Source organism: Dipteris shenzhenensis, chromosome 12, assembly GCF_047967505.1.
Source record: "Dipteris shenzhenensis isolate YYH24624 ecotype China chromosome 12, Dip_SZ_1.0, whole genome shotgun sequence".
Lineage (NCBI taxonomy): Eukaryota > Viridiplantae > Streptophyta > Polypodiopsida > Gleicheniales > Dipteridaceae > Dipteris > Dipteris shenzhenensis.
The window spans coordinates 1,833,843-1,860,108 of NC_141607.1; the positions used below are offsets into that span (position 1 = coordinate 1,833,843).

Here is a 26,266-nt window from a genome sequence, read left to right on the forward strand (position 1 = left end):
CAATCCATCGGTTGGTATCTACCATCTTGATAAGGACAATTTTCAATACCTTATTTATTGCCTTGGCCTTGGCATACTTAATTAGAACGCGTGAGTTGTGTATTGCAACTTATTTGAACCGGTAGGCCATACAAAAAGGGATAATCATGGTTGTGACATTATATGATGTCGTATATGCCCAAAGGTCTACATTCAACTTGAAGTCCCAATTTTATCAATTGGTGTGTACCATCTTGGTAGGGATGGTCTTCAATACCTTATATGTGCCTTGTCCTTGGCATACATAGTTAGAACCCACTGATCCTGTGTTGTAGCTCATGTAAACTAGTAGTGATAGAACACAAATCCAAACATTAGGCATACTTAAGTGCTATGAGAGCATGGCCATTACTTGTTCACTTGACTCACAATTTAAGACAAAATTCTGGTGCACTTTGATGCTCTAAGTTTTATTTTTATAATGGTCTCATAGTGATCACCAAAAATTGATGGAATTTCCCTCATTCACTCTCTGCTTGTATAATCACCTACTCATGCAAGTTACTCACTTGTGGGAGATCTCATGCACTCAAAGGCTCAAAGGGTAGGAAGCCCAACGCCAGGCAAAAGCCTTGGAGGCTTCAAAAAATACAAAATAAAACAAGGTGCATTAATGATATTCAATCATTCATAAGGCCTGCCCAAGTTAAAAAAAGTAAACAAAAAGGAATTCACTGAAAATTGTGTGAAGGAAGAGGAGATAAAGGGGGGGGAGAGAGAGAGAGAGAGAAGAAAGGTGGAGATTGTGTATAAGAAGACTTGAGGAGATAAAGAAGGGAAGAAAGAGAGAGAGAGAGAGAGGGAGAGAGAGAGAGAGGGGGAGAGAGAGAGAGAGAGAGAGAGAGAAAGTCAACCACTTTAAAGTCTGCATTCAAGTCCAATGAAAAAGAGCCAATAGGAAAAATGTAATTCCAAAATTCAAGAAATGCCTAATTTCTGCTTTGCCAAAATCTCATGGTTGCTAAGGCTACCCTGAGGGCAGACCAAAAATTCGAATTAAAGTGTTAGACTTTAAATTTGAGGAGTGGAAATTCAATATAATAATGGTCAGAAATATTATGTATCACTCAACGTGCAATCCTTCTTCTTCCCTGCGTCGTCGTCTCCGCCCTCTCTTCAACAAAGTTCAGGCTCCAGCCACAGATCGACAATACTGGTATGGACCCCAAGATCTCCTTCTTTTTGGATTCTTAACCGCCTGCATATTTGCTTTGCTCTTCCGCCTGTTTTGCGAAAATGGCGCAATAGTCTGGTTGTTTCCTTCCGCGCTTTCGATGCGCAATCCTTGTTTTCTTCACCGCTTTCAGAACTATTTCTAGTTTACATCTCCCGCCGATGGAGCTGCTTTTAATCGCGGTTTTCCTATTTGGGTGGAGTTCCAGGCCGTAGATCTCTTGTTCCGACACCTGCAGAAATATCGTCGTATCCGTTGATGATTGTAAACCCCACTTTTGCAAGTAAAGAAACCTAAACTGTAGGTCGTTCACGGATTTTCTGGAAAGACTGACCCACTGCAAAAAGGTGTTGCCTTTGTACGGGGCTCTGGTTTTCGGAGTCTCTGGATGCGCTCTTGCGTGTAAGAGAAGTCACTACATTGTTTCCTTTTCTTTAATAACAATAAAGACTCAGGCAAATCCAGTATTTTTTCTAGTTCTAAAATTTGATTTCAGGTTTATGGAACTGTAAAGGTCTCGGATAGCTGGTATGCTGACGAGTCGCTGAGTTTTCAAGGAGGCAAAGGAGATGCAAAGATGCAATATACAGGATTTAGAGGCAGGAAACAAGCAAAGGGTTGAAAGAAATGAAGTGCCGACGTGTCCGGTGTGCATAGAGAAGCTAGGCACTTATGGAGGACCTTCTTCATTAGCGTGTGGTCATAACGGCTGTCTGGAATGTCTCCAACAGGTTTGATAAATTTTCATACATCGGAGCTCTAGCCAATGCCTTATATTTTTGCCTTGGTCTCGTTGGTTGAAGGATTTTGATCTCTGCATGCCAGGTACAAGCGCATAATGCTATTCCTGTGTGCCCGCTCTGCCGAACTCCTTTCGATGCAGAACTGAATCTAGGGCTCAATTTGAATCTGCGAGATGCATTGGAGAGGTTAGAGATTGCCTCTTTACAAGCAGTGGGGTGCTTTGGAGATGGTTCCTCAAAGAATGTTGTGACTGATTACAAGAAACGTCAGCTCCCTGCAGAGAGCATTCAGGTGGTTGAGCAATATAATTCTCAGCTGTCCGAGGGAATCAACTCCTGGACACCTGTATCAGCTCCTCCAAAGGATATTATGGATGGTTCAACCCATGTAATTAATGCGTTTCCTTATGATGGAAGGGATCAAGGTGAAAACAATGCATTTGGGATAATGGGAAATCCACGGCCCGAAGTAAACTTTTGGAACATAGTGACTGGAACTTTGGCCATTCTATCTGGAAAGGTGAGACACAATTCACAAGATAACCATATTTACAGAGCACATTCTGACGGTCTAAGAGGGGAAGCAGGGCAAGGGTCCAGAGATATATGGGCTAGTGTCCATCTTCCTAGTGCACCACCACTTTTGACAGGACCTGGGGAGGATGTCAGGGCATTGAGAGCCACGTTAGAGGCCGAGCCACCTCAGTGGGTACCAGATAGTGCGAGTAGCAATTGCAACCAGTGCAATGCAAAATTTCAGCCCCTGACAAGGGGAAGGCACCATTGCAGGTTTTGTGGGGGCATTTACTGCAGATCTTGCTCAACGGGGAAATGCTTACTACCAATTAAATTCATGGAAAGGGATCCTCAGAGGGTTTGCGATACATGCTATGAAAGGTTGGAACCTTTGCAGAGGATTTTGACCAATCGAGTCAGTAACGCAGCACAGGTTGCAATTCATGACGTGACTGACTCTACCTGCATGAGAGGCTGGCTGAATAATCCAATCGGCCTATGTATGCAGGAAGAAATTTTCAAAGCAACCAACGCTTTGAGAACCTTCTGCAAGGTACAGTGAACTGTTGATCGCTTTGCTGTCACCGCCCCTTGCTGCTACTCATTGGTTTTGGTCACATGGCTGAATTGAGAATACATCAGCTTATCATTTTTAAATGCAGCTTGGCAGGCTTAAACCAGAGAAGTCAATCCCTGAGTCCGTCCTCCAGGGTGCAAAAGGGCTTGCCATTTTGACAGTTGTAAAAGTCGGGGTGGTCATGACGTATAAGGTGGGGACAGGTTTGATTGTTGCTCGAAGGGATGATGGTAGCTGGTCGCCTCCAGCTGCGATTGTTTCTTGTGGTTTAGGGTGGGGACTTCAAGTAAGCGAGTTTTGGATTTTTGAGAATAGACTCTGACTCACTCTTGTACGATGTTTCAGGTCTCATGACTTATGTCACATGTGTAATTTTAGGCTTTGTAGAGTATGCATATGAGATGACTTTATTGTTATAAGTTTAATTTTGAAGCTGGAATGATCAACTTGTCTTCCAAGCAAAGCCTTACTACGCTATCCTAACTGATCGATGTCTATGGCAGGTGCTTCATTTGCAATTGTCTCCTTTTTGAATGCACAGTTTGTTTTATCCGTTCCCATAGTTATTAACTTTTTCTGACCTTCCATGGAACTGCTGCATGGATTGTCTATGTGAACATATGTTGGTGTAAAACAATCACTAAGGCTCAGCACGATGTGTTGGTAGGTCTTAGGTGTAAGGAGTGTCATGAGGACAACTTGGTGGGAGCTATGGATGCTAAGTGGCACATGTAGGGATGACTTCACAATGTCAGAATAGGGCCCCGGATGTAGGATACCCAATCGCAATTTGCCAGGGATGAAGTATAGCTGCTGCGAATTGATTCCAGCACTTTCTTCTTGCATAGAACCTCTATTGCAGGTCCAAACAGGCCCAAGCAGGTTCTAGATGAATCGCAATTGGGGTGGGGACCTCCTGGATGTGAGTGCAAGGTTTAGGAAGCAAGGAAATAGCAAGGATGCCGCAAGGGGAGATGGAGAGATCAAGGGAGCAGCAAGAAAGTGACGCGAATCAGCAAGAGCCAGCCCCTCCAAAACTGATCACACTTTTCTTATAGCCGTAAGGGAAGGCAGAAATCTTTTAAAAGCGGCAAAAATCATATAAAGCAGGTTTGGAAACCTGTAGAAAGCTAAAAAAAGATTTCAATGTCTTAGTTTCTAACTGTAGTATTTAATTAGTTATCCTAGGTTAGAATAGTATTTAGTAGTTAGTTTAATCTTTTAAGTAGGTCTTTTAAAAATTTCCCCATAACCCCTCTAACCCTGGACACAATTAATTAAACAAGTACGCCTAGAACAAATGCAATCCTAGGTTTCCTAGGCTCCTAACTTGACTTAGACAACTCTCAGAATTCAGCCATCCTTTAGACCTGCTCTAACTAATGTGGATGTGAGTGATCAAGGTACTAATTCTAACACAAGGACTATGTCTGAAGAAAACTCACATGGTTGACTGACCCTGGGCCGGCTAGTTGGCTGCCCCTGGGTCGGTCTGTTTGGCAGGGTACATATAGCCTTGCCCATTCCATTGTCTAGCATAGCATTCTACTCCTTCTCTGCTGGTGTATTCCTCTGCTATATACAGTTGCCATTGCCTGTATCTGTTCACATTCTCTCTCTCTCTCTCTCTCTCTCTCTCTCTCTCTCTCTCACATGTATGCTTCCACACTGCACTCCACTCTCACACGGTACCAGATTTTTAGGTTGGTTAGAGACCAAGGGAGGGCAGAGTTTAAGCGCACTATTTGAAAGCGTAGAACCAGACGAGTTGAGGGACCATTTCTGTAGCCATTCCCTTGCTTTAAGGCTGCTTTGTTTTGCTGCTGCTGTGTGCTGTTTCGCTGCTATCTAGACTTGCGCTGAGGCACGCCCAAGAGGCGGTTGTTGTGCACAGTCTGCCCTTGCTTAGCCCATCAAGTCGGCCATCTCTCCCTCTTGCAGTGTTATCGCAGCTGTTTGGGACAGCTTTCCTGGGTCAGCAGTAAGGTGATGCAGCTCTTCATGAAGGTGATTGGCAGCAGGACTTCGAGATGATATGGTGGCTTTCTGGAGCAGCAAGTGTCACGGGGACGTGAATGTAAGAACCGTGACTAACTTTGGCTCAGGGGACTAGCTTAGGGGAAGCGACACTTCCCAGAAGTCCCTAGGTGCACACACTAGGCCTACATGCTAGGGGCAAGGCAAGGTTTAGAGGGGTCATAAAGTTAGGCCCAAGGAAACCAATGTTTCATTGGTTAGAACTTTATTGTAGGGGCAAACCAATGTTCCATTGGTTTTGTGGGGTTAGAGCACTAATGAGGGGGCCACCCTCATGCACACCTACCCTCTTGCTCCCCTTCCACCTTGGTTTTGATGAAGGTACGTGCTTTCTTGAACATTGCTGGCTCCTCTCTCTTTCCGTACGCATCCCGAGGTCCTCTCTCTCTCTCTAAGGCTGTTTCACCAAGGCTTCCGTACGGCTGTACGATGAAACCTTCCCTCGAAAAGGACAGCAGAGACACTATGAAACCTTCCCTCGAAAAGGGCAGTAGAGACACTCTCATTTCTTTCCCTCTCTCCCTCTCTCAACAGAGACACTAGGGCTCAGGACAACAGTCGGGCTGGACCCCCTCGAAGGATTTTATTACTTGAGAGAAGATGAAGTACATAGTTCAGCGTAGAGCTGTTCATACATGAAAATCCAAAACGTGAAGGAATGAATCATTACATGAGCTCTTAGGCTCCCTTTCTTGGCAACAAGCCACTTGTCAATTTCTACACGACTTTCCTAATTACATGCCACTAAGGGCAACTCTGGAGTCTTCGAAGCACTTGGTCACGCGAACTGCCTCCCAGACTCTGATTAGGCTCCCGTAGCGCTTAGGAAAATAACTCTTCCTAGTACCTGCAACAATTAATTAAAGCGCACCACCATTGCACCCATTAATTGTTAGCGCTTTGCATGCAAACAACACATTGTGGACTAGTTCTAGTCACGGTGGGCGTCCCCACTGAATACATGTGCACACATAACAAATATAAAAAAATATTTTTATTCTTTGGTTGATTGAAGTCAACGCTCTTGATATAATGCTTTGACCAAGGGTCGAGGCGCCTTAATTATAGCCAAGTCTCTCCAACCGAAGTTGGCACAACTCTCCAACCGAAGTTGGCACATCTTGGTTAACCGTGGTTAACCCTCTTGGCGCATGCCAAGTCTCGTTGACCGGAGTCAACACTCTCTAACTGTAGTCAGCTCTCTAGTTCTCTAGTTAACCGTAGTTAACCCTCTTGGTAATAAACCAAGTCTCTCCGATCGAGGTCAGGTTTACTTGACCAGAGTCAAGTATCTTTGACCGTAGTCAATTCTTTGACCATTAAAAGAACTCTTTGATCATAATTAACACATATAAAACTCTTTAATTATGATCAAATAAATGGTCAACTGTACTTTGACTTAGGATATTTACATTGTGGTGACATTCCCTCGGCTTCTATTCAGTTGACCTCAACTGAAAAGCTTCCTTGTAAACATCCAAAAGGTGTGGATGATCGGATAACATGTCTTCGTCCATCCACTTGGCATCTAATGGCGTATAATTCTTGAATTTTACAAGATACTTGTAAAACTCCTTGCCCTGAGGGCCTTTGCGTACAGTATGGTACACAATTTGCTCTGGCTAAAGGACCTCCTCCAGCTCATCCACTTTCTAGTGGATCCTCTGATACTGGTTCTGTAGGCTCTGGCCCCTGAAATTTCTTTAGAAGACTCACATGGAATGCATCGTGAATCCTCCAATGCTCTGGCAATGATAACCTGTATGCAACCTCATTTATTCTTTCTATAACCTTGAAAGGGCCATAGTATCTGGGAGATAACTTTGCATACACTTTCTGTTTGCCTTTAAACTTGCGGAGCCTAGCTTTTTCAAACTTCAAAAGTACCCAATCCCCTTCCTTGAGATCTAACTGTCTCCTATGCTTATTTGCAGCTCTTTTATGTTTCTCTTGAGACCTTTCGATTGCTGTCCAGACTTGGCTGTAAGCTGTCTGGAGGTCTCTCACAAACTGATCACCTGCAAATATTTCATCCTTGGTCCTCAGGATAGGTGGCAGAATCACCTTCCCATAAATGACCTCAAAGGGGGATTTCCCTGTAGAGCTGGGTACGGTATTATTGTAAGCAAACTCTACCAATGGTAGGTACTTTTCCGAGTCTGAACCTTGGTCACCCACGTAGCATTTCAGCATATCCAATGCTGTAGAATTTGCTACTTCACTTTGACCATCTGTTTGGGGATGGAAAGAAGAAGAAAAATTCAGATTCGTCCCCATGTTATCAAATAAAGCTCTCCAGAATAGACTAGTCATTCTGGGATCTCGATCACTAACAATGGACTTAGGCATACCATGATGCTTAAAGATCTGTGCCATGAAAGCTTAGCCATATGATCTGCCTTTATGGTTTTGCGAACCGGAATGAAATGAGCTTGCTTGCTGAATCTATCAATGATAGACTAAATCCCATCATTCCCTAACTTTGATGTTGGCAAATAAAAAATAAAGTCCATTGTAATACTTTCCCATGGTGCCTGAGGCACGGGAAGAGGCATAAGTAGGCCAAGTGCCTTCCGTCTATCATACTTCACTTTCTGACACGTAAGGCATTCAGTAACAAACTGATGTATATCTTTCCGCATCCCTGGCCAAAAGAAATACCTTTATAGTGCTAGAGTTGTTGCTGTAATTCCTTTGTGTCCAGCATAGGGAGGTGCATGGCATTCCTCCGAAATCTTTTTCCTCATCTCTTGGGTGATGCATAGGCAATCATCTTTCATTAGATACCCATCTTTTAGGGAATAGTGACTGGTGGATTGCCCCTCTTGCATTTGCTGTAAAATCTCACCAAAATCTGCATCACTAGCATATTGCTCCCTCATGCCTTCTAGGTCCTGATGATAAGCAATAGTCACATTATTGACCTTGGGTCTTCGGGACAAGGCATTTGCCACTCTGTTCCGAATTCGTGGGGTATGGACAATCTGAAAATGATACATTGACAGCATGTTTGCCCATTTCATATGCTTCTCGGAAAGCTTATGGCATGAATTACAGCCAATAACTCTTTCTCATAGATTCCCAGATATCTTTCTGCATCCCGGAGTCTCGTGCTCTCATAAGCCACTACATGACCATTTTGATGCAATGCAGCCCCAACACATTTCCCACAAGCATCACAATCCATGATACAAATCTGGAACGATTAAGATTGGCTTTGTAGTCGGTCTTTTCTTGAGTGTGGTGAAGGCTGTCTTTTGAGGAATTCCCCATCTGAAAGCTGCATTTTTCTTAGTAAGATCGTGGAGTGGAGCGGCTATATCCGCAAAATGCCTGATAAACCTTCTGTAGTAAGAACACAGGCCTAGGAAACTTCGAACTTCATGAACAGTTTTCAGCTCTGGCCATTCCTGAATGGCACGGATCTTTGCTGGATCCATCTGTATCCCATTCTTGGATATTATATGCCCCAGATAATGGATTTCTTCTAGGAAGAATTCACTTTTCTTGCTGTTTGCATAGAGCTGATGATTTCTCAGCTCTTGAAACACTATAGCAAGATGTTCCTTGTGCTCTTCTTCGGACTTAGAAAAGACAATTATGTCATCGAAGAAAGTACCAGTGAACTGTCTGTGGGGTCGGAAGATACGATCCATCATCCTATTGAAGGTAGCTGGGGCATTGGTCAATCCAAAAGGCATCACTACAACCCAAAAGTAGTACGGAATGTTGTCTTGTGCACATCCTGAGGCTGTATCCTCACTTGGTGATAGCCACTCTTTAAGTCTATCCTGCTGAAAACTGAAGCTCCATTTAACTGATCCAGCACATCATCAATGCGCGGAATAGGGAATCTATTCTTGATGGTCATTTTGTTCAGTGCGCGGTAATCGACGCACATACCGAATGAACCATCTTTCTTTTGTACTAGCAGTACATGGGAACAAAAAGGAGAAGAACTGGGCTGAATCAACCCCTTGGACAACAAGTCCCGCACCTGAGTCATAATCTCTTCTCGCTGAGTTGCACTAACTCTGTATGGGGGCCTATTGGGTGGCTCGCTTCCAGGAATGAGTTCTATGCCATGATCCTCAGGTCTCTCAGGGGGTAGCTCCCCTGGCAAAGTGTCAGAAAAACAATCTTTAAAATTTTCAATAAACTCAAATTTATTCTGATCTGCCTCACTTGTTTCAGCATACATTTCCACATCTCTCTCTTTTACAAAAATCATGTAAGCTGAAACTGGAGACTATATTTCTTTTCCAACAGAACTATTTAATACAATGGGAATAGTTTCCCCTCTATTCCTAGCAACCGCACGATATTCTTTGCCCCTATGTACAAACTCCAGCACTCTTTCAGGAAGGGTCAACTTCACTGCCTTGCGGTGAAACCAAGGCATACCCAAGACTACATCATGATGTTTCAGTGGAGAAATGAAGAAGTCTTCCTGATCCGCATAACTCTGTATATGAAGACGGAGCTTCCCTATCAAGGGAGTGACTGGGTTTCCACAGAACATCTGATCGGCATCCAAAGCCGTGCCCAACTCCTCTGTCTTTATTCCCAGCCTCAGGGCTAGGTCCTCTAATATGAAATTATCAGTAGCCCCTGGATCAAATAAAATTAGTGCTTGCTGGTCTCAGACTTTGTCCCATGATAGCAGCAATTCTCGTTCTTCTGGGTTTGAAACATGACCCAGTATGTCAGGAATTCCTCCTACCATTGGCTTTTGCAGTCCCCGTGGCTTCTCTGCCTCTTTTGCCTTTATAAGTCTTTGAAAACTGAGTACCCCTCGGCTTCTGAGGCTAAAACCCTTTCTTTTCAACCTTGGGGTACTCTTTCTTTTCTGATTTTGAAAAATCAGTTTTCTTTCTTTCAGCACGTCCTGCATGCAAGGATAGTACTGTAGATGGATCTTGTAACGGCACAAGACTAGCTACTGAAGCTGAATGCATAAGGTCTTGAATGTTCTTTGCCCCCAAAGCATTCACTACTGCGTGGATTCTTGGACTGAGACCTGCTCTGTACTTTCTCATTTGGGTTCCTTTGGAGATCTTTTTGAAAGGTGCAACCTGAAATAAGCATCCCAAAACTTTTGGTTGTACACATCCACTGTATCTCCTGCATCCATATGCAAACTGTCCCAATCTTGAAGAACATGATCTCTAAACTGTTTAGGCATAAACTGCTGGTAGAAGGCTTTCTTGAAGTCCTTCCACTTCTTTGGGGCTGACTCATCTGTGGTCTGTGCACTCCACCTTGCACTAGCTGTCGCTGTCAAGTGTAAACTGACCATTCTTAATTTGGAGGATTCTGAAAACTTTTCTGTACCAAATGCAGCATCAAACTGCCTGATGAACTGCAATGCTTTGTCTGTATGACCATATTGTCCATTGTAGGTCATAAACTTGACAGATTTACCTCCCTCTTTGAATTCCTTGGTCTCTCTGGAAGACTTTCTCTTCCTAGACTTCTTGTGTTTCCTTTTATTCCTGGATTGTTTATCTGATAAAGAAGAAGATACAGAAGTCGAGCTCGAGGTAGACGGTGAAGGACTGGGAGATCGGTGATGCTATGAGACCGTCCCCTATGAGATCTCTCTCTCTCTCTGGCTGTACACGAGAGTGTGCCTCTGGCATTGGCACATCATAGGCTGCATTAGGCATATTTTCTATTTGAAACAAATGCTGAGCTCTTGGATCCCTTCTGAAATTTTCCATCTCCTGCATACGTGTGCGTACCATCTGCTCAAACTCTTGCTGAGTTTGTTGCACACTTCTCTATCTTGGATGTGCATCCCTATCTTGTGAATCCCTTTGGCGAGGTGATTGAGCCATTTTCCTTCAACTTGTCTGAGATCTGCAAGTTTCTCACACACACTGTGTATGCAACTGATGCACACTGCCTTTGCTTTTCAAAGAGAAAATTTACCTCAACAAGAGGTGTCTTGCATTCACGATCTATGCCAGTACCGGTCTGTCAACTCAAGGCATATACCCACAAAGTTGCCAAGGCATCAACGACTATATTGCCCCTTTTCTGGCTGCTGCAAAAAGCACTCAGAATGCATCTGATTCCCTTTTCCTGAGCACAAAAGCATACATATTCTTTTTCTGCAAATCTCTGATTTCTCTGTTTTTCTGATTTTTCTGACAGTAAATACTCTCTCAGATAGGTAAAAACTGCTAGCAGAAACAGTCTGCAACTTTTTTTTTTTTGGGGGGGGGGGTGAAACAGTAACCAGATGGGTAACCGGCTGGTTACTCTAACCAGACTAACTGGCTCTGGTCTGGTTGGCTCTCAACTGGACCTCAACCATCTGTAGTCTAGTTAACCAGCTATGGTCTGGTTAACTAAACTGAGGTTAGTTGGTCATACCTGGTTTGACTAACCAGTCTAGTTTGGTTAGACCAACTAACTGAACCTCCAACCAGGGTTAACTTAACCACTGGTTTGCCACATCAGCTTGCCAAGTGTCTTGCCAGATCATCTTGCATGTGCTGCCACGTCAGCATCCACACCTGTCCTCCAGCATTGCCACGTGTCAGTGCCACGTTAGCTCTGAGCTGGATGCCACATCAGCCACCTATCAAGACCCCTCCACCACGTGTGCGCCATGTCAGCTCGCACGTGTGGCCACCACATCACCTATGTGCCACGTGTCTGCTGACTAAGACTATCTCTACCACGTCATCACCTCTGTAGCCTAGAAGTTCAAGCAACGCTTGGTCTCCTCGACGGGCGATGGCGATGGTGGCTCAAGCCATGAGTAGTTGCGACGAGGTCCACCCAACGGAACACGTTGACGAAAGAATGCCACCCCGCAATGCTTTCTAACGCAATAAAACTATTGCCAGCCCTCCGCCCGGGGTTATCGCTTTGTTCAGGCATCTCCGTCACACATGGACTCCAAATGATTCGCCTTCATCATAAGCGCCCACGTGAAAACGTTATTTCTATCGCCACATTAAATCCGGAAATTCCCTACGTGGTCACAAGAACTACCCCCGTTGGCTCTTCGTGTCACATTTACGTAAAGGCGTTGGTTCTTTTCCCCACAGCTACCAGTAATGTTCTGTCTGCATCAGGCAAAAGGGGGCGTTCGAAGGCAAAGGCCACTGGGCTCTTTGTCTCATGACCTCGCTCTAATCAGCTCGTTTCAAAATTCCCTCTAGCCCTTACTATTGGTGCATCTTCAAAGGCAACCAAATTAAAGCTTCGACTGGTGCCATGATCTAGAAATCACCAATCACCTAGGGACTTCACGTTTACAAACCGTCTCGGATCGTCACAGTTTGAGGAAGCTGTGAGACCATGCCCTGATACCAATGAAACCTTCCCTCGAAAAGGACAGCAGAGACACTCTTATTTCTTTCCCTCTCTCCCTCTCTCAACTGAGACACTAGGGCCCAGGACAACAATGGGGCTGGACCCCCCCGAAGGATTTTATTACTTGAGAGAAGATGAAGTACATAGTTCAGCGTAGAGCTGTTCATACATGAAAATCCAAAACGTGAATGAATGAATCATTACATGAGCTCTCAAGCTCTCTTTCTTGGCAACAAGCCACTTGTCAATTTCTACATTACTTTCCTAATTACATGCCACTAAGGGCAACTCTGGAGTCTTCGAAGCACTTGGTCACGCGAACCGCCTCCCAGACTCTGATTAGGCTCCCGTAGCACTTAGGAAAATAACTCTTCCTAGTACCTGCAACAATTAATTAAAGCGCACCACCATGGCACCCATTAATTGTTAGCGCTTTGTATGCAAACAACACATTGTGGACTAGTTCTAGTCACGGTGGGCATCCCCACTGAATACATGTGCACACATAACAAATATAAAAATATATTTTTATTCTCTGGTTAACCGAAGTCAACGCTCTTGATCATAATTAAGGAGCTTTGACCAAGGGTCGAGGCGCCTTAATTATAGCCAAGTCTCTCCAATCAAAGTTGCACAACTCTCCAACCGAAGTTGGCACATTTTGGTTAACCGTGGTTAACCCTCTTGGCGCATGCCAAGTCTCGTTGACCGAAGTCAACACTCTCTAACCGTAGTCAGCTTTGTAGTTCTCTGGTTAACCGTAGTTAACCCTCTTGGTAATAAATCAAGTCTCCCCGACCGAGGTCTGGTTTACTTGACCAGAGTTAAGTATCTTTGACCGTAGTCAATTCTTTGACCATTAAAAGAACTCTTTGACCATAATTAACACATATAAAACTCTTTAATTATGATCAAATAAATGGTCAACTGTACTTTGACTTAGGATATTTACATTGTGGCGACAGTACGAAAGCATTAATTATTGATTGCACGGGCTGTTGCATGGAATCCAAGGCGGACATCCCTTTTGCTTGCTGTACGGAAGAGTCATGCATCCCTAGGCTGTTTGTATGGACGATTGCATGCTTCCCGTGGTAGTTTGGCACTGATGTGGAGACTGTTGTACAACTGTTTTCTACATATTGTTTGAGGTCCACACTTCCCTCGGCAGATCTTGTAGGCTGCGTTGATCTCTTCCTCCTTCTCCTACCTGTGATCCTCCTGCTCTTTTCCTCTCTCTGATTTCCACTCTGTTATCTCTCTTCCTTACCCTCTCCAAGCTGCCATTTCCTCCTGCTAGCCTCCACACTGGATTTGCTGCCCGTGGAGGTGTTCTGGACTGGATTGGAGTTCCTTGGAGCTGATCTGGAGCTGGATTGAAGTCGTTTGAAGCTGGATCGAGTTCTCTTGTTACTATCCCTTTCACATGGATTGTATTTGGTGATTTTGGAAGCTTATTATTGCTCCATTTGTTGTTGGAAGCCGTTCTTGGCCATTTAGGCAGTGATTGGGCACCCCAGTCACTGAGGGTGTAACCAGATTGGGGTCAAAAGGGCAGTGTGTGGATTTTCTTCCTGTATTGTGGTCACTTGTTCAGTCTGAGATCTGTGTTGAAGCTTGGTCACCCTGATAGGCTTGTCAGTGGGTTGTGGGATTGCCAGTCCTGGTTGAGCAAGTTGGAACACATGGACACCTTTACAGTTGGTCATGGACAATGGTGAATGCCTTAGCCTTGCCTTGGCACTTGGGTACTAGTGTGTGTACTAGGATGGAATGCAGGTTGTAGCCAAAGTTTGGCTTGGACAGTGGAATTGCCCGTGGGGAAGAGCACAAGGGTGAGCCCTTGCTATATGTACCAATTTCATTCCTAAAGAAATAAATAAAATACCGGAAGGGGCGCCAAGTGTTTGGGGCCAGTGTGGTGTCTTGTACTTGGTTTCATTGAGCAGGGGCACTCTAGTCTCCATCCAGTTATTTCTCAAATTGTTTCCAAGTGGTATTGTTTACAGTTAAGTGGTTGGAAATGATGCAATGTGGCTGTGAATAATGAATATGCAATGCAAGTTATAGTCCACTGCCCTTTAGAAAACTGAAGGCCGGTTATAGCAAGGCTTATGAAGTATTCATGTATACATTAAGATGAGCTGTTTATTGTGTTTGCTAGGATCACCGGTAGGAGTACGAGATTTGGAATAGCTCCATGGGTCCCCCGTGTATGAGCAAGCCCGACGGCACCAATTATGCTCACTAGAGGCTCAACGTGAAAATTTGATTTGTCCATAAAGGATTGTGGCAGCTTGACCGAGAGTGCAATAAACTGGGATGCTGACTGGGAGGATGAATTCTAGGAGGAGGATTGGTATTTGAAGGCCCATTAATGGTCAAGACCATCACCAAGGAGGTTTCTCTAGCGATTCAAACATTGCAGATTGCATGGGAGGTTTGGTTTACACTTCAGGACCTACATGCGAGATACTCCACGATGCGGGCTGTCACCTTGCTGTATAGTCTCGAGTTCCCTAAAGGGAGTTCTATGCATCCTTTTCTGATGTGGGCCAGGATTCTCCATGATCAGTTATTGGCTATGGATGCTGCATTAATGTCGATTCAGTTGGTGTCGCTCATTCTTACAAGGCTCCCTCCAGATCATGACATAGTTGCCCGAGCATTGAGGAGCCAGGTCACAACATGTGAATTGGACTTTGATGACTTGAGGAGTTTGTTCTTATCTCCCATGGGAAGCTTAGGATTACTTCAGGTGCCACTCTAGGTGCTACTTCAAGCAGAGATGAAGCCCTTGCTGACTCCCCCAGCGTTCTAGTGCTAGTTTCGGGTCCCCCCATGGGTCACAGTCAGGGAGGGCTTGTGGGATGCAAGTACACTTCATGCCCGTAGCTTGTTGTTTGCTCTCTTGCATTCCAGCTTGGTTCCATTACTTCTTGCACCCAACAGTGGTATTAGAGCAGGATTCTTACTTCTACTTGCCTCCTCCTGTTCTCTAGCTTTAGCCCAACTCACTCCTCTCAAGGAGATGAACACCATGGGTGAAGAAGGCAGTCGATTTGATGTGCAATGAAGTAAGGGTGGGATAGGTTCTATTTGTATGCTTCAAGCCTTAGTCTGGGGTTTGGAAGTTTTTACAAGTAGTCCAGGGTTTGGAAGTTTACAAAATAGCAATACATTAGTCCAGGGTTTAGAAGTTTTTTACAAAATAGCAATATAGCACAGCCTCGACGTGAGCTGCCATTCCTGATCCACAGTTGCTGTTCAAACTGTTCCAACTCCCGCGAGCTCACCATTGCCGCTGTTGACAGTCCTCTGTCATTTGCACCGCGATTGCAGGTAGGTGTCTTTGAGCTGTTCCAGTCGCTAAAACAGCTGTGACTCAAATCATTTTTGCTGCACTTGTAGAAGCAAACACATGCGCCGCGCCCGGACCTCTTTCTTGCTCAGCTGGCACTCAGAAAAGCCTGCTTTGGTGCAAACAGTCGATGCTGCCAGTTGCAACTATTTTATTCCGTTTTTTTGCTGTTTTTTCATCCTTACAGATTGCTACAAGCTGCTGGAGCTGCGTACAGACATCCATACAGTCTGTATGACTGTACGGACCTTCAGTTTTCAGTCGTTTCATAGTCTGTACATGCTGGTGCATTGACATCACTATTTGCCCTCTTTTTTGGCATACTTTGCTTTTTGGTTAAATTGGGGCTTTTGTAGGATTGACATTTGTAGTCTTCTCCTTTGCCTTGGGTTTTAATTTCAGGTGATTTTTGAGCTGAGTTAAGGGCTGGATAAGTTTTTGCAGGGCAGCTTTATGCTTTTGATGCATTGACATTTACATATTGTTTGCAGTCGTACATTGCAGGACAGCCTTTTGTGTTTTGCTTAGTGATTGAGCATTATTATTTGCAGAGCTTTTGCTGTCATTTTTAGGGTTGACATTTGCAGCTTTTGTGTGAGCTTTTGAGCAGCCTGCTCATTGTAGTGATAGCCTTGAGGCTTTGACATTTGTAGGGCACTTTCTTTTTAGGGATTTTCATTTGCAATGGCCAACAATGACTTGCTTATAATGATCTCTGCTAAAGACAACCTTGATGGTACCAACTATCCCAAGTGGTCGTACTTGGTGCGCCACTTTTTGGTTTCCAAGAATTTCTGGGGTATTGCATCTGGATCAGAGACTAGACCTGGCACATGCACCTGTTACCACCGCATCCACTGCAGGTGGTGCTACTTCTACTACATCCACTTCTTACTCTACTACAGTTGTTGCACTGGATCCTCTAAGCAGACCCAGCTGGGATCAAACGGATGCCTAGGCACATGCATGCAATAAATTTATTGTCTCTCACATCAGATCTTGTAAGGCAGCCAACGATGCATGGGATACTTTGGCCCGTTTGTATCATGTTCATAATGAGGCCGGAGTTGGAAGCAACTTGATGGTGTACACATGCACAAAGGGTGTAACCCAAACCGGATAAAAATCGCAATTGACTTCGGCACCATGGAACAATTCGTAATCAATGTGGGACTCCTCTGGAGCAAAATCGCAGACCCGGTACATGATAACTGGTAGTGGAAATTCCATACACTTCTCGAGATACAAGTTGTAGTTGTGGAAATTGAATCGCCAATAAGATAGAGTGTTGGGAGAGAAGGGTAAGGAGCAAAACACAGCACTAGAGCCCAGAAATAAGGGCTGGACCCCCCTGAAGGTCTTTATTGCAATAGAATAATCTTTGTACAACTGGCTCTTGAAAGAGCATAGAATTTAGTACAATTCTGAATGAATATGGGAGGCCAGAGGCCTTTCCTTTATAGACTAGGCCTAGCAAAAAGCTAGGGCCTGCTTTCTAAAAGCTACTTTTACAAAAAGCGAAGCTTTTAGTCTTTTTCCTTCTAAATCTGGTGCTTTGGAGCTTTTGGGCGCCTTTTTAATCTTGTGGGCCCTCTTTTAAAGAGGCACCCCCCTTGTCCTTGCTTGAGAGCCCTGTAGGACCCGCTTTTTGTGCTTTTCTCCCCAATCTTGGGTCCTTTTTTCACTCTCTTGGGTCCTACACATGGCACAAACAAATCCAACACGTTAACCCATTAGAGGTGAGTGAAATGCATGCATTCCTAGTTCTTGGACTATTTCTAGTCCCTTGTGGGCGTCCCCACAGTTCTCTTTTTACCAATGCAAGGCAAAAGTAAAACCAATAAAACTTATTCCTGGTTAACCAACTTCACCATTCTTTGACCGAAGTCAATTCTAATAAAGATTACTTTCTTAGGAGAAGTCCCAAATGGTGACATCCCCTAGGCTTCTAAACAGTTGTCCTCAATTGAAAAGCTTCTTGATACAACCTGTAGAACTTGAGGATACTTTGAGAAGAATTCCTCATCTACCCACTTGGCATCAAGTGCTGAATAATTTTTAAACTTGACAACGTACTTGCCTCTGGGTCCTTTCTTCTCTGTATGATATACAATTTGTTCTGGTTGGAGGATCTCCTCCATCTCAGGTGACTCTTCTTGAACTGGTTTTGTGCGTTCTGGTCCTTGATACTTCTTTAGAAGACTCACTTGAAAAGCATTGTGAATCTTCCAAGTCTTGGGTAGCTCTAGTTGAAAAGCGACTTCATTTATGGACTCACTAACTCTGAATGGCCCATAATACCTAGGAGACAACTTTGGGTATACCTTCTCTTTTCCTTTCATCTTTCTGAGCCGTGCTTTTTCAAAGTTAGTAGCACCCAGTCTCCTTCTTGGAGATTCATCTCTCTCCGGTGCTTGTCTGTTGCCTTCTTTTGCTTTTGTTGAGATCTTTCAATTGTTGTCTGAACTTGAGAGAAAGCTGTATCTAAGTCTTGGACATACTGGTTGGCTGCAAGTATCTTGTTATTTGTTCTGAGGATAGGTGGTAGAATCACCTTTCCATGAATAACTTCGAATCCGGCTTTTCCTGTGGAGCTATGAACAGTGTTATTATATGCAAATTTCACAAGAACAATTGTAAAGACAAAAGGTGTTCACTTTTTGTTTCAAGGCGATCCTCATTTTCTCATGCTTTTCCTTCCCTTGTCCGATCTCTCCTACAACATGTGGGTCATTGCTATCATCCCAAAGTCTAGGTATGTCTGGCATGAGTTGTACAAGAAACTCCATAATGTAAAACATTGCCTTACTTTTTGTCTTACATATCCTTTCAACACCTTCATAAACCGTTCTAAGAAAAACATCGAACATGTGCCACCATGACATTAGATATTCAGGTATCTTGAGCCATGTCCAAGATACTTCAGCCCATACCATGGAGGGGGGTTTGTAGGCCATTCTATGGGCTATCCATAGGCCATTCTATGGGCTATCCATAGCTGTCACTAATTCCTTGGTATGTGCCTTGTAGGCCTAGTTATAGTCAGTTAGGACTATTGGTACAGTTGGTACATGTACCACCTAGGTCAGTTAGGATAGTTAGTCCAATTAGGGTAAATAGATGTAGGGTTTTGTTATTTTGGCCTCCACTCTCAGTTTTGCAGCAATCTATTACAGCATCTCGTTTTTCTCCTTCTCACCTCCATTTTTGAGCTTCCATTGCTTGCCATAGCCAACAGTGGTACCGTGACATTAGATGTCCAGCCCATACCATGGAGGGGGGTTTGTAGGCCATTCTATGGGCTATCCATAGGTGCCACTTATTCCTTGGTATGTGCCTTGTAGGCCTAGTTATAGTCAGTTAGGACTATTGGTACAGTTAGGACACGTAGTCCAGTTAGGGCAGTTAGCCCTAGGGTTTTGTTATTTTGGCTCTCTCTTGAGCCTCCACTCTCAGTTTTGCAGCAATATATTACAGAATCTCGTTTTTCTCCACCTCCAATTTTGAGCTTCCATTGCTTGCCATAGCTAACACTCTCAGGAAGCTGTGAATCATTCCACTCAGTTCCACTTCAAAGAGATCAGCCTTGATCCTCAAAAGGTCTTCCAAGACAATATACATGTAAGCAAACTTTGTCTTGGAAGTTCATATGATCTCTAAGATACTGTATACCCTTAGGATAGAACGGGTCTTTACCTTCTTCTTGAAGAGGGACACACTTTGCTTGGCCTCTACCATCACTTAATTAATTCAAGGAAGCTTCCCAATATCTTCTATGAGAAGGTCCCAGCAATGGGAAGGGCATGGAGTCCACACAACCGTATTGAACTCCCTCTCCACCATCTCCCCAATCTTTTTTTTGGCAATTGCTTGCAGTATCCATCACAACCTGTACTACATTCTTTACCCCCACATCAATAAAGGCCTGCCTGATGTGGGTGAAAATAAAGCGCGAATCATCCCTTTTTCCTGCCGTCCCAGCATCCACTACATGCAAGAAAAACGTGCCAAAGCAAGAGGAGACTAGTATGTTGATTATGCTCCTCAAGCCAAATTTGATCCATCCTTTGTTAATAGGTTCAAGGCATTATTAATTTTGATAAACTCCTCATCCAAGACCTTAGTGCGCATGCTCCTCCAATGTGTAAACTGGTGATAGATTTTGAAGTAGGCTGATATATCCCAAGTGCTTTTGGGGCTATATCTGAACTAAATTTAAGCTGTCAAACATATGTTTTTTTCATGCCTAATTCTGGGACTGAAGTTGCTGTAAAATCAGGTGGGTGGAGAGCTAATAGATTTCATCATCGTCCTTCGCACTGTCAAGGCTGTAAAGGCTTTTAGTGGACGTGTTCACCTTTCTATTGGAGCTGGACTTAGTGCAGCTGTGGGACCTCTTGGTAGACTTGCAGAGGCAGATCTGCGTGTTGGAGATGGCGGGGCTGCTGCTTGTTACACCTACAGTTGCAGTCAAGGTCAAAATTCCTGTTACTGCTTGTTTTTTAAAACTCCAAACTCATGATCTGTTCCTTAAATATTTGATTGTATAAGTAGTTCAGGTTAAAGAGAGCATCTTTTAGCTACTCGTCACAATCATTTGGATCGTTTAACTCAATCCTAGAATGATGCATGCAGTTTATTTGGTATTTTGCACTTACACTACCATCGTTGCAGGTGCTTTTGTGGGAGTGTCTTTTGAGGGTAATGTAGTGGCTTCTCGTGTTGAAACAAATGCACGTTTTTATGGAGATTCTTATTTGACATCTGAGGACATTCTTTTTGGTCCTGTTCAATTGCCGAGGGCTGCTGATCCTTTATATGGTGCTTTGTATGATCTTTTCATGAAGGTGGACTGCTGTAATGAATCCTTTGTAAGATAAAACACCTCTGCTTTTGTACATAGTACTCCATGGATCTAGGCCACTACGTAACAAAATTTATGGATTGTTCGACACTTGATTGTGTATATATTCTTTTATGTATAGTATGTTATAGAAGTAATTGCTAGTCAATATTGCATTGGCTTCACATGATAGCTTTAAATCTTTAATAAGCTCACTTTGTGTACTAACAGCAGTACAGGATGTCAAAATTGCCTTGGCTCTTATGAGGAATAGCAAGCACCATTGGTTTGATGAGGACCCGGGGGGATTTGAACTCAAAAGCATGGGCAATGGTGCCCTGGTTTATATGCTTTGTGGGACTGTCTTCTGAGGTCTCTATGTGGTAGCTTCTTATGTTGAATGTTCTTATGGACAAATATATTGTACACCTAAGGACATCCTTTTTGGTGCTATTAGATTGCCAAGGGCTGCTTCTCCTTTGTATGACGCTTTGAATGCTGTAACAAAGCTTCCAAGGGAAAACCCTTATTACCATATGCTTTTGTATATAATTCGTGAAGTGAGGATGAAGAGAATTGCATCTCGTTTTTTTGTTGTTGTTGTAAAGAGAGTGGGTATGTGGGTGGGGGAGGGTGGGTTTACTTAGTAGCAAATGGATCTGGGCAAGCATCATTAGTTGATGGTTGTCGAACTTGATTGTGTATAAATGTCTTTCAATGTATCATATCTCACATATAGATTAATAACTTGTCATTCGAATGGCTTGACATAAATAATTAGTAATTGTTTACATACACAGCTCATATATATATAGGGGTCCAATGTTGCAAAGTTTATATTCCTTAATACCAGGTGGTTTGCTCATTATTTTTCTCACAAGATCCTTAATAATATTATGCTATGGGATAGGGAGATTTTGTTTATTTGTGGGTGGACTTGAGAGGTATTTTCCTTATGAATGTGAGATTGGGATTCGAACTCGTGAACTTTTTCTACGGACATGTACTTGTTGACTCTAAGGTGGATCCCAATGTTTTCATCTCCATCTCCCCCTCCATCTAATTAAATGAATAAGCATTTTTGTTAAGTAGGGACATATTAGGCTTACTCATAAGAGGGTTAAAAGGGTTGCTTTAGATACGTGATGCTGGTTCAAGTGTCTTTCAAACCCTATGTTGTAAAGTCTTTCCTTGGGTTTCTATGGAGAGTTCTCTTAGACTAAGTGGCCGAAACACCTTCCATGATTTGGGATTACTAAGATTCAAGCAGGGGGCTGATGTTGGCAGCCCATGCTGCAACTAGTTATTTTCAGCTTACTACTTTTATTGTTTGTGTTAGTCCAACATGATAAGCGACCTTGTAGTGCTGGGAAAAGAGGGAAGCTTACTTCGATAGTGGTAAATGCCATCGCAAGAGTTAGAGCTGATCCTATACTTGTGCTACAAAGGCGGCACAATTGTAACTTGACATGTAACAAATGTTGAAAACTGTTGCAGACAGGGTGGAAGGGCTAACCTTTATTCAAAAAAGTTGAGCATAACTTGGACAATGTGGAAACGAAGCTCACAATGTAGGTAAATCCCATAGGCGATCTTCAAGATGTTGTAACCAAAGTGGCAAAACGAGTGGTTGAAGGGTTGAAGGAAGAGCTAGAGTAGTGCTTGCATGAAAAGGTCGCGTTAAAAAAGGAAGTTGAAGCATATGTTAACCTAGAATTCAAGTTGAAGCATATGTTAACCTAGAATTCAAGGAGCAGCTGCCATAATTTTACAAGGAGCAAAATTCTATTGAGGATACGCTCCTATTATTACAAGGAACATTTTCAAGTTCTTAGTCAACTTATGTGGGCCATGAAAAACCTAGCCCGTTCTAAAATTTCGGATTGCTTAAGTTTATGAACAAACTATCTAATTGCATTGGATTCACACTTTGTTCATCTTATTTGACTTAATGCTCTTTGGTATTTTCTCTTTTGATGTCAATGATTGTACTTTTTGATGTAAGCAACAAATCTTGAAAATTTGAAGGAGCTATATGGGAGCATTTAGGTTTATTAAGAATTGGTCTTATAAAAACCATAAAGGATGATTATCTCTTTGAAGATAACACTTGCAAAAGTGGATGCATGCAAGTAGTTTCATACATTAAAAATCTTGCCATTGACTATGTAATACATCAAACTTATGAATGCAAACATCAAGATCAAGGATATTTCCTTTGTTAGTAAAACATGCCGAGTATTAATTAGTGCAATGGAGGATGGGAGGGGTAAAGAGAAGAGTGATTAATGAAGACATCCTGCTATTTATGAGGGGAGGGCCCCTTCCCTCTAATGTATGAGAGTAAGGAAATAAACTCATGTATTATACTTCTTTCATAGACATCTTCATGTTGCCTAGTGCTAAGTTCTTGTGCGTGGGTAAAGGATGTCTTTAGTTCAAGTCCCTCACATAATGTATGAAGCTATCTCGTTAACAATACTTGGATTGGGCTATTACACCTTTTCATCTAATAAATTAGTTGAATAATTCAATTAATAAATGAAGGGCTTTTCAATTACCTTTCTCCTTGGGTTTAAAATCAATTGAATTTCTCAATTGAAAAATAAAGGCCTTTTTACCTTCCTCGTTAAGTTATATGTATGGAATACTTTGTTAAGATTTAAGGGCCTTTAGAATAGGTAGATGGAAAGTATAGATGAGCAAGCTAATGGAGGAGTTAGAATAGATAGGTGAGAAGTATATGAGAAAATTAATGGAAAAATTAGGTGAGAGTAAGGGGCTATTAACACACAAGAATAGTTGAGGATTAGTAGGAAATTGCTAGTAGATGTAAAGCAAATTGATTTTTTGCTTTGCTTATTAATAATCATCATTTTTGGAAAAATTCAAAAAGAACATTGTCTCCTGCACTCTAATTTACTATAGGATTAGAAACTAGCTTCGGCAACTCATCTTGAACTTTCACTTTTGATGCTCTTGTATCTGAAAACTATTCTTCAAACTAGTTTGTGATATGAGATTGTTGATCCAGTCTTTCAAATCTCATTTCGCTAGAATTGATGAAGGATGAATGTTATGACTTGTTCAATAGGATTCTTGTGAAATTTTTTGTTTAGCTTGGGGAAAGTTTCTTGAATTTTATAATATGTATATGAATGATGCATGGGTTACTTTTAAGTTGCCAAGGCTTAATTGAACAATTTGGGTTGCATGCAGTTGCCTAAATGTGCATTAGATTTTGAAAATTTCATGAAAGAAATAAATCAATGATTGGTGTTGCTTTAAATTCATCCAAGAAAATTTCCATTGCAATAAAATTTGCATTTTTAAAATAGTTATAATTTACTCAAATTCTTACAAATAGAGTATCTTGCATCTCTGTATGTAGTTTTTATGGTAGTTCATGTTGTTGTATTTTGGGTTGTAGTCGTTGACTCATTACAAGAATTATAGACTAAATAAGGGGCCCTATAGAGAGCTATTAAAATAATCGGGGAACATTGTATTTAGAATTTTTTTACTTGTGTAAAGTGCAATTTCAGAACTAGACTAAATAAAAGTCCAAAATGATGAATACTATGCTAATGCGGTTTTCAAAGCTATAATTAATCTACCTTATAACAAAATACTACTTCAAGTAAATTATAAAAAAATTTTAAATACAAGGATAGAATTGCAAGCTTCATTACAAAATCTCCAAGTAAAATTATACAAGGGGTTTTTCGTTACATCAAAAGCTAAGTACTTATGGTATTAATAAACACCTTTCAACAGTTACAAGAATACATGCATATAATGACTCTCTTGTCAAAGGCACTCCATATTATAACTCTCTATCTCAAAAGCAATGGAATTCTCTGTTTTCTCCTTTGCTTCTTTGTCAATATAATTATAATAATAGAAGAGGACCAAAGAATTTGAGGTTCTTTCTTGGAAAGCGGACTATCTATATCTAATTGCTTGCGCTTGGTCTACTAGATATGGCCTTTAATGTGCTCTTCTATAAGACATCATAATAAATAACTTTATTAGATCTTCTCTAGTTGAATGCAATTTTCACTTTCTTGAGCTCTCTCTTCTCTTTTCTCTTCTGCAAAGCAAACTCTTCTTTCTCCGCTTGTGTCAATGGTTCCTGTTCTCTCTTTTGCTCCTCTTGATGTCTTGTGTTCTTAGTAATCGGATCTAAGTTAGTGCTTATGGCTTGCTTGACTAGAAATATATTATTTTAGAAAGAGTCATATCCATTTGCAAGGGTGAGAGAAAGAAACTATGCTTTCTTAACGATGATGAAAGAAGATAGCAAGTGCTTTTGCAATGACGAGGCGAGCAATGTAGTACACAATTATAATGTGAGATGGAAGCAAAAAGATAAGAAGAGGATGAGAGAAAGTAAGTGCAAGCAATGTAGTGCACAACTATAACTTGAGATGGAAGCAGAAAGAGGAAAAGCGGAAGAAGAGGACGTGCTGTTGCGAGAATCTGATCTCATCATGACTAATAAAGTGGAGTGAAAGATTTGAAATAAAGTTTTGGAAGAAGAAGAATGTGGAGAAAAGCACGAGAGAGTGTAAGCGCCTTTGGAGGAATGTGATTTTTTTTGAAAAAAGCAATTGGGTATAGCATTGATATAATTATTATATTCTCATCAAGAGACATGAGAAGAGAAGATCTCTCTCACAGAGGTGGTGTATATATACACCATGTTACAAATTAATAGTCATTGTTACAATATTAAAATTAACTATTTGATGTAGACACCACCAACTTAGTGTTATTATTCACTACCATTAAACATTTTTAACAAACTATTCATATACATAATTGAGAAATCCAAACTGATATCTTTATTTAAAAATCGGATTTACATATATGGAAGTGTCTCTCCTTTATATTCTCTCCTTTTTGACCATTTTGAGGCTTTGAACAACTATCGAACTCTTCGCTACCACCATGATGACTTCTTTCAAGTTCCTCTTTTGATTCTTCCATAGTATACCCCACATCTAGTAAGTCTTAAAGCACTGACTCATCAATAGGATGCTACGACCCAATAGGCTATTTAATGGGTTGCTCTAGCATTGTGTGGGAGGTTTCATGTGCAGGTTCGTCATTGCCTAGTAGTACATTTGCTTCGTTGGTTGGTATTACAGCCAATGTGAGACCCTCACGAATCCACTTCCCTCTCCCTGGAAAAGGACCTCCTTTTGGGGTCTGAGGATCAAGATTTGAACCACCATTGACTTTCCTTTGCAACACTTTTACTTGCTTCCTTATGATGCCTTTCCTTATGACACGTGACCTCAATGGTTCCATGCATTGTTTTATCCATTATCTTCTTAGTACATTGTTCTAAATGTATGTCCTCTGATGAAGAGCTACCATTCTCAGATTCACTATACATAGAACTATCATCCTTAGATTCAAGAGAGGTCGAATTTTTTATTCTCGTCATTGTCTTCTCTCTCTTTAATTTCATCCTTGAATGTAGGTATGCAATTGAAGTAAGTATGAAAGTACAAAATCTGATGTGTAGCATCAATGAAAACTACATGAGGACCCTTCCGCAATAGAGCCTCTCCAACTAATCCCAATCTAGACAATACCACATTTCAACCTTTCATCTGATAAACTTCCACCATGT

General features: G+C 42.1%; 1 protein-coding gene across 7 annotated transcripts; it reads left to right on the top strand.

The window, feature by feature from the left end:
- The first annotated feature begins 1,045 nt into the window (after window positions 1-1,045).
- Window positions 1,046-21,108, top strand: LOC147895668 (uncharacterized). 7 transcript variants are annotated; one of them, XM_087382686.1, is made up of 7 exons: window positions 1,046-1,195; window positions 1,422-1,615; window positions 1,710-1,944; window positions 2,039-3,025; window positions 3,135-3,335; window positions 20,059-20,254; window positions 20,454-21,108. In XM_087382686.1, the coding sequence occupies exons 3-7, from the start codon at window positions 1,783-1,785 to the stop codon at window positions 20,657-20,659; spliced, it is 1,752 nt and encodes a 583-aa protein (XP_087238812.1). In that variant the 5' UTR covers window positions 1,046-1,195; window positions 1,422-1,615; window positions 1,710-1,782; the 3' UTR covers window positions 20,660-21,108. The 7 variants fall into 7 exon arrangements, with proteins under 7 accessions (XP_087238812.1, XP_087238813.1, XP_087238814.1 ...); XM_087382687.1 differs by having other exon boundaries at window positions 1,728-1,944; XM_087382689.1 differs by having other exon boundaries at window positions 1,072-1,195; window positions 1,452-1,615.
- The last annotated feature ends 5,158 nt before the right edge of the window (window positions 21,109-26,266 follow it).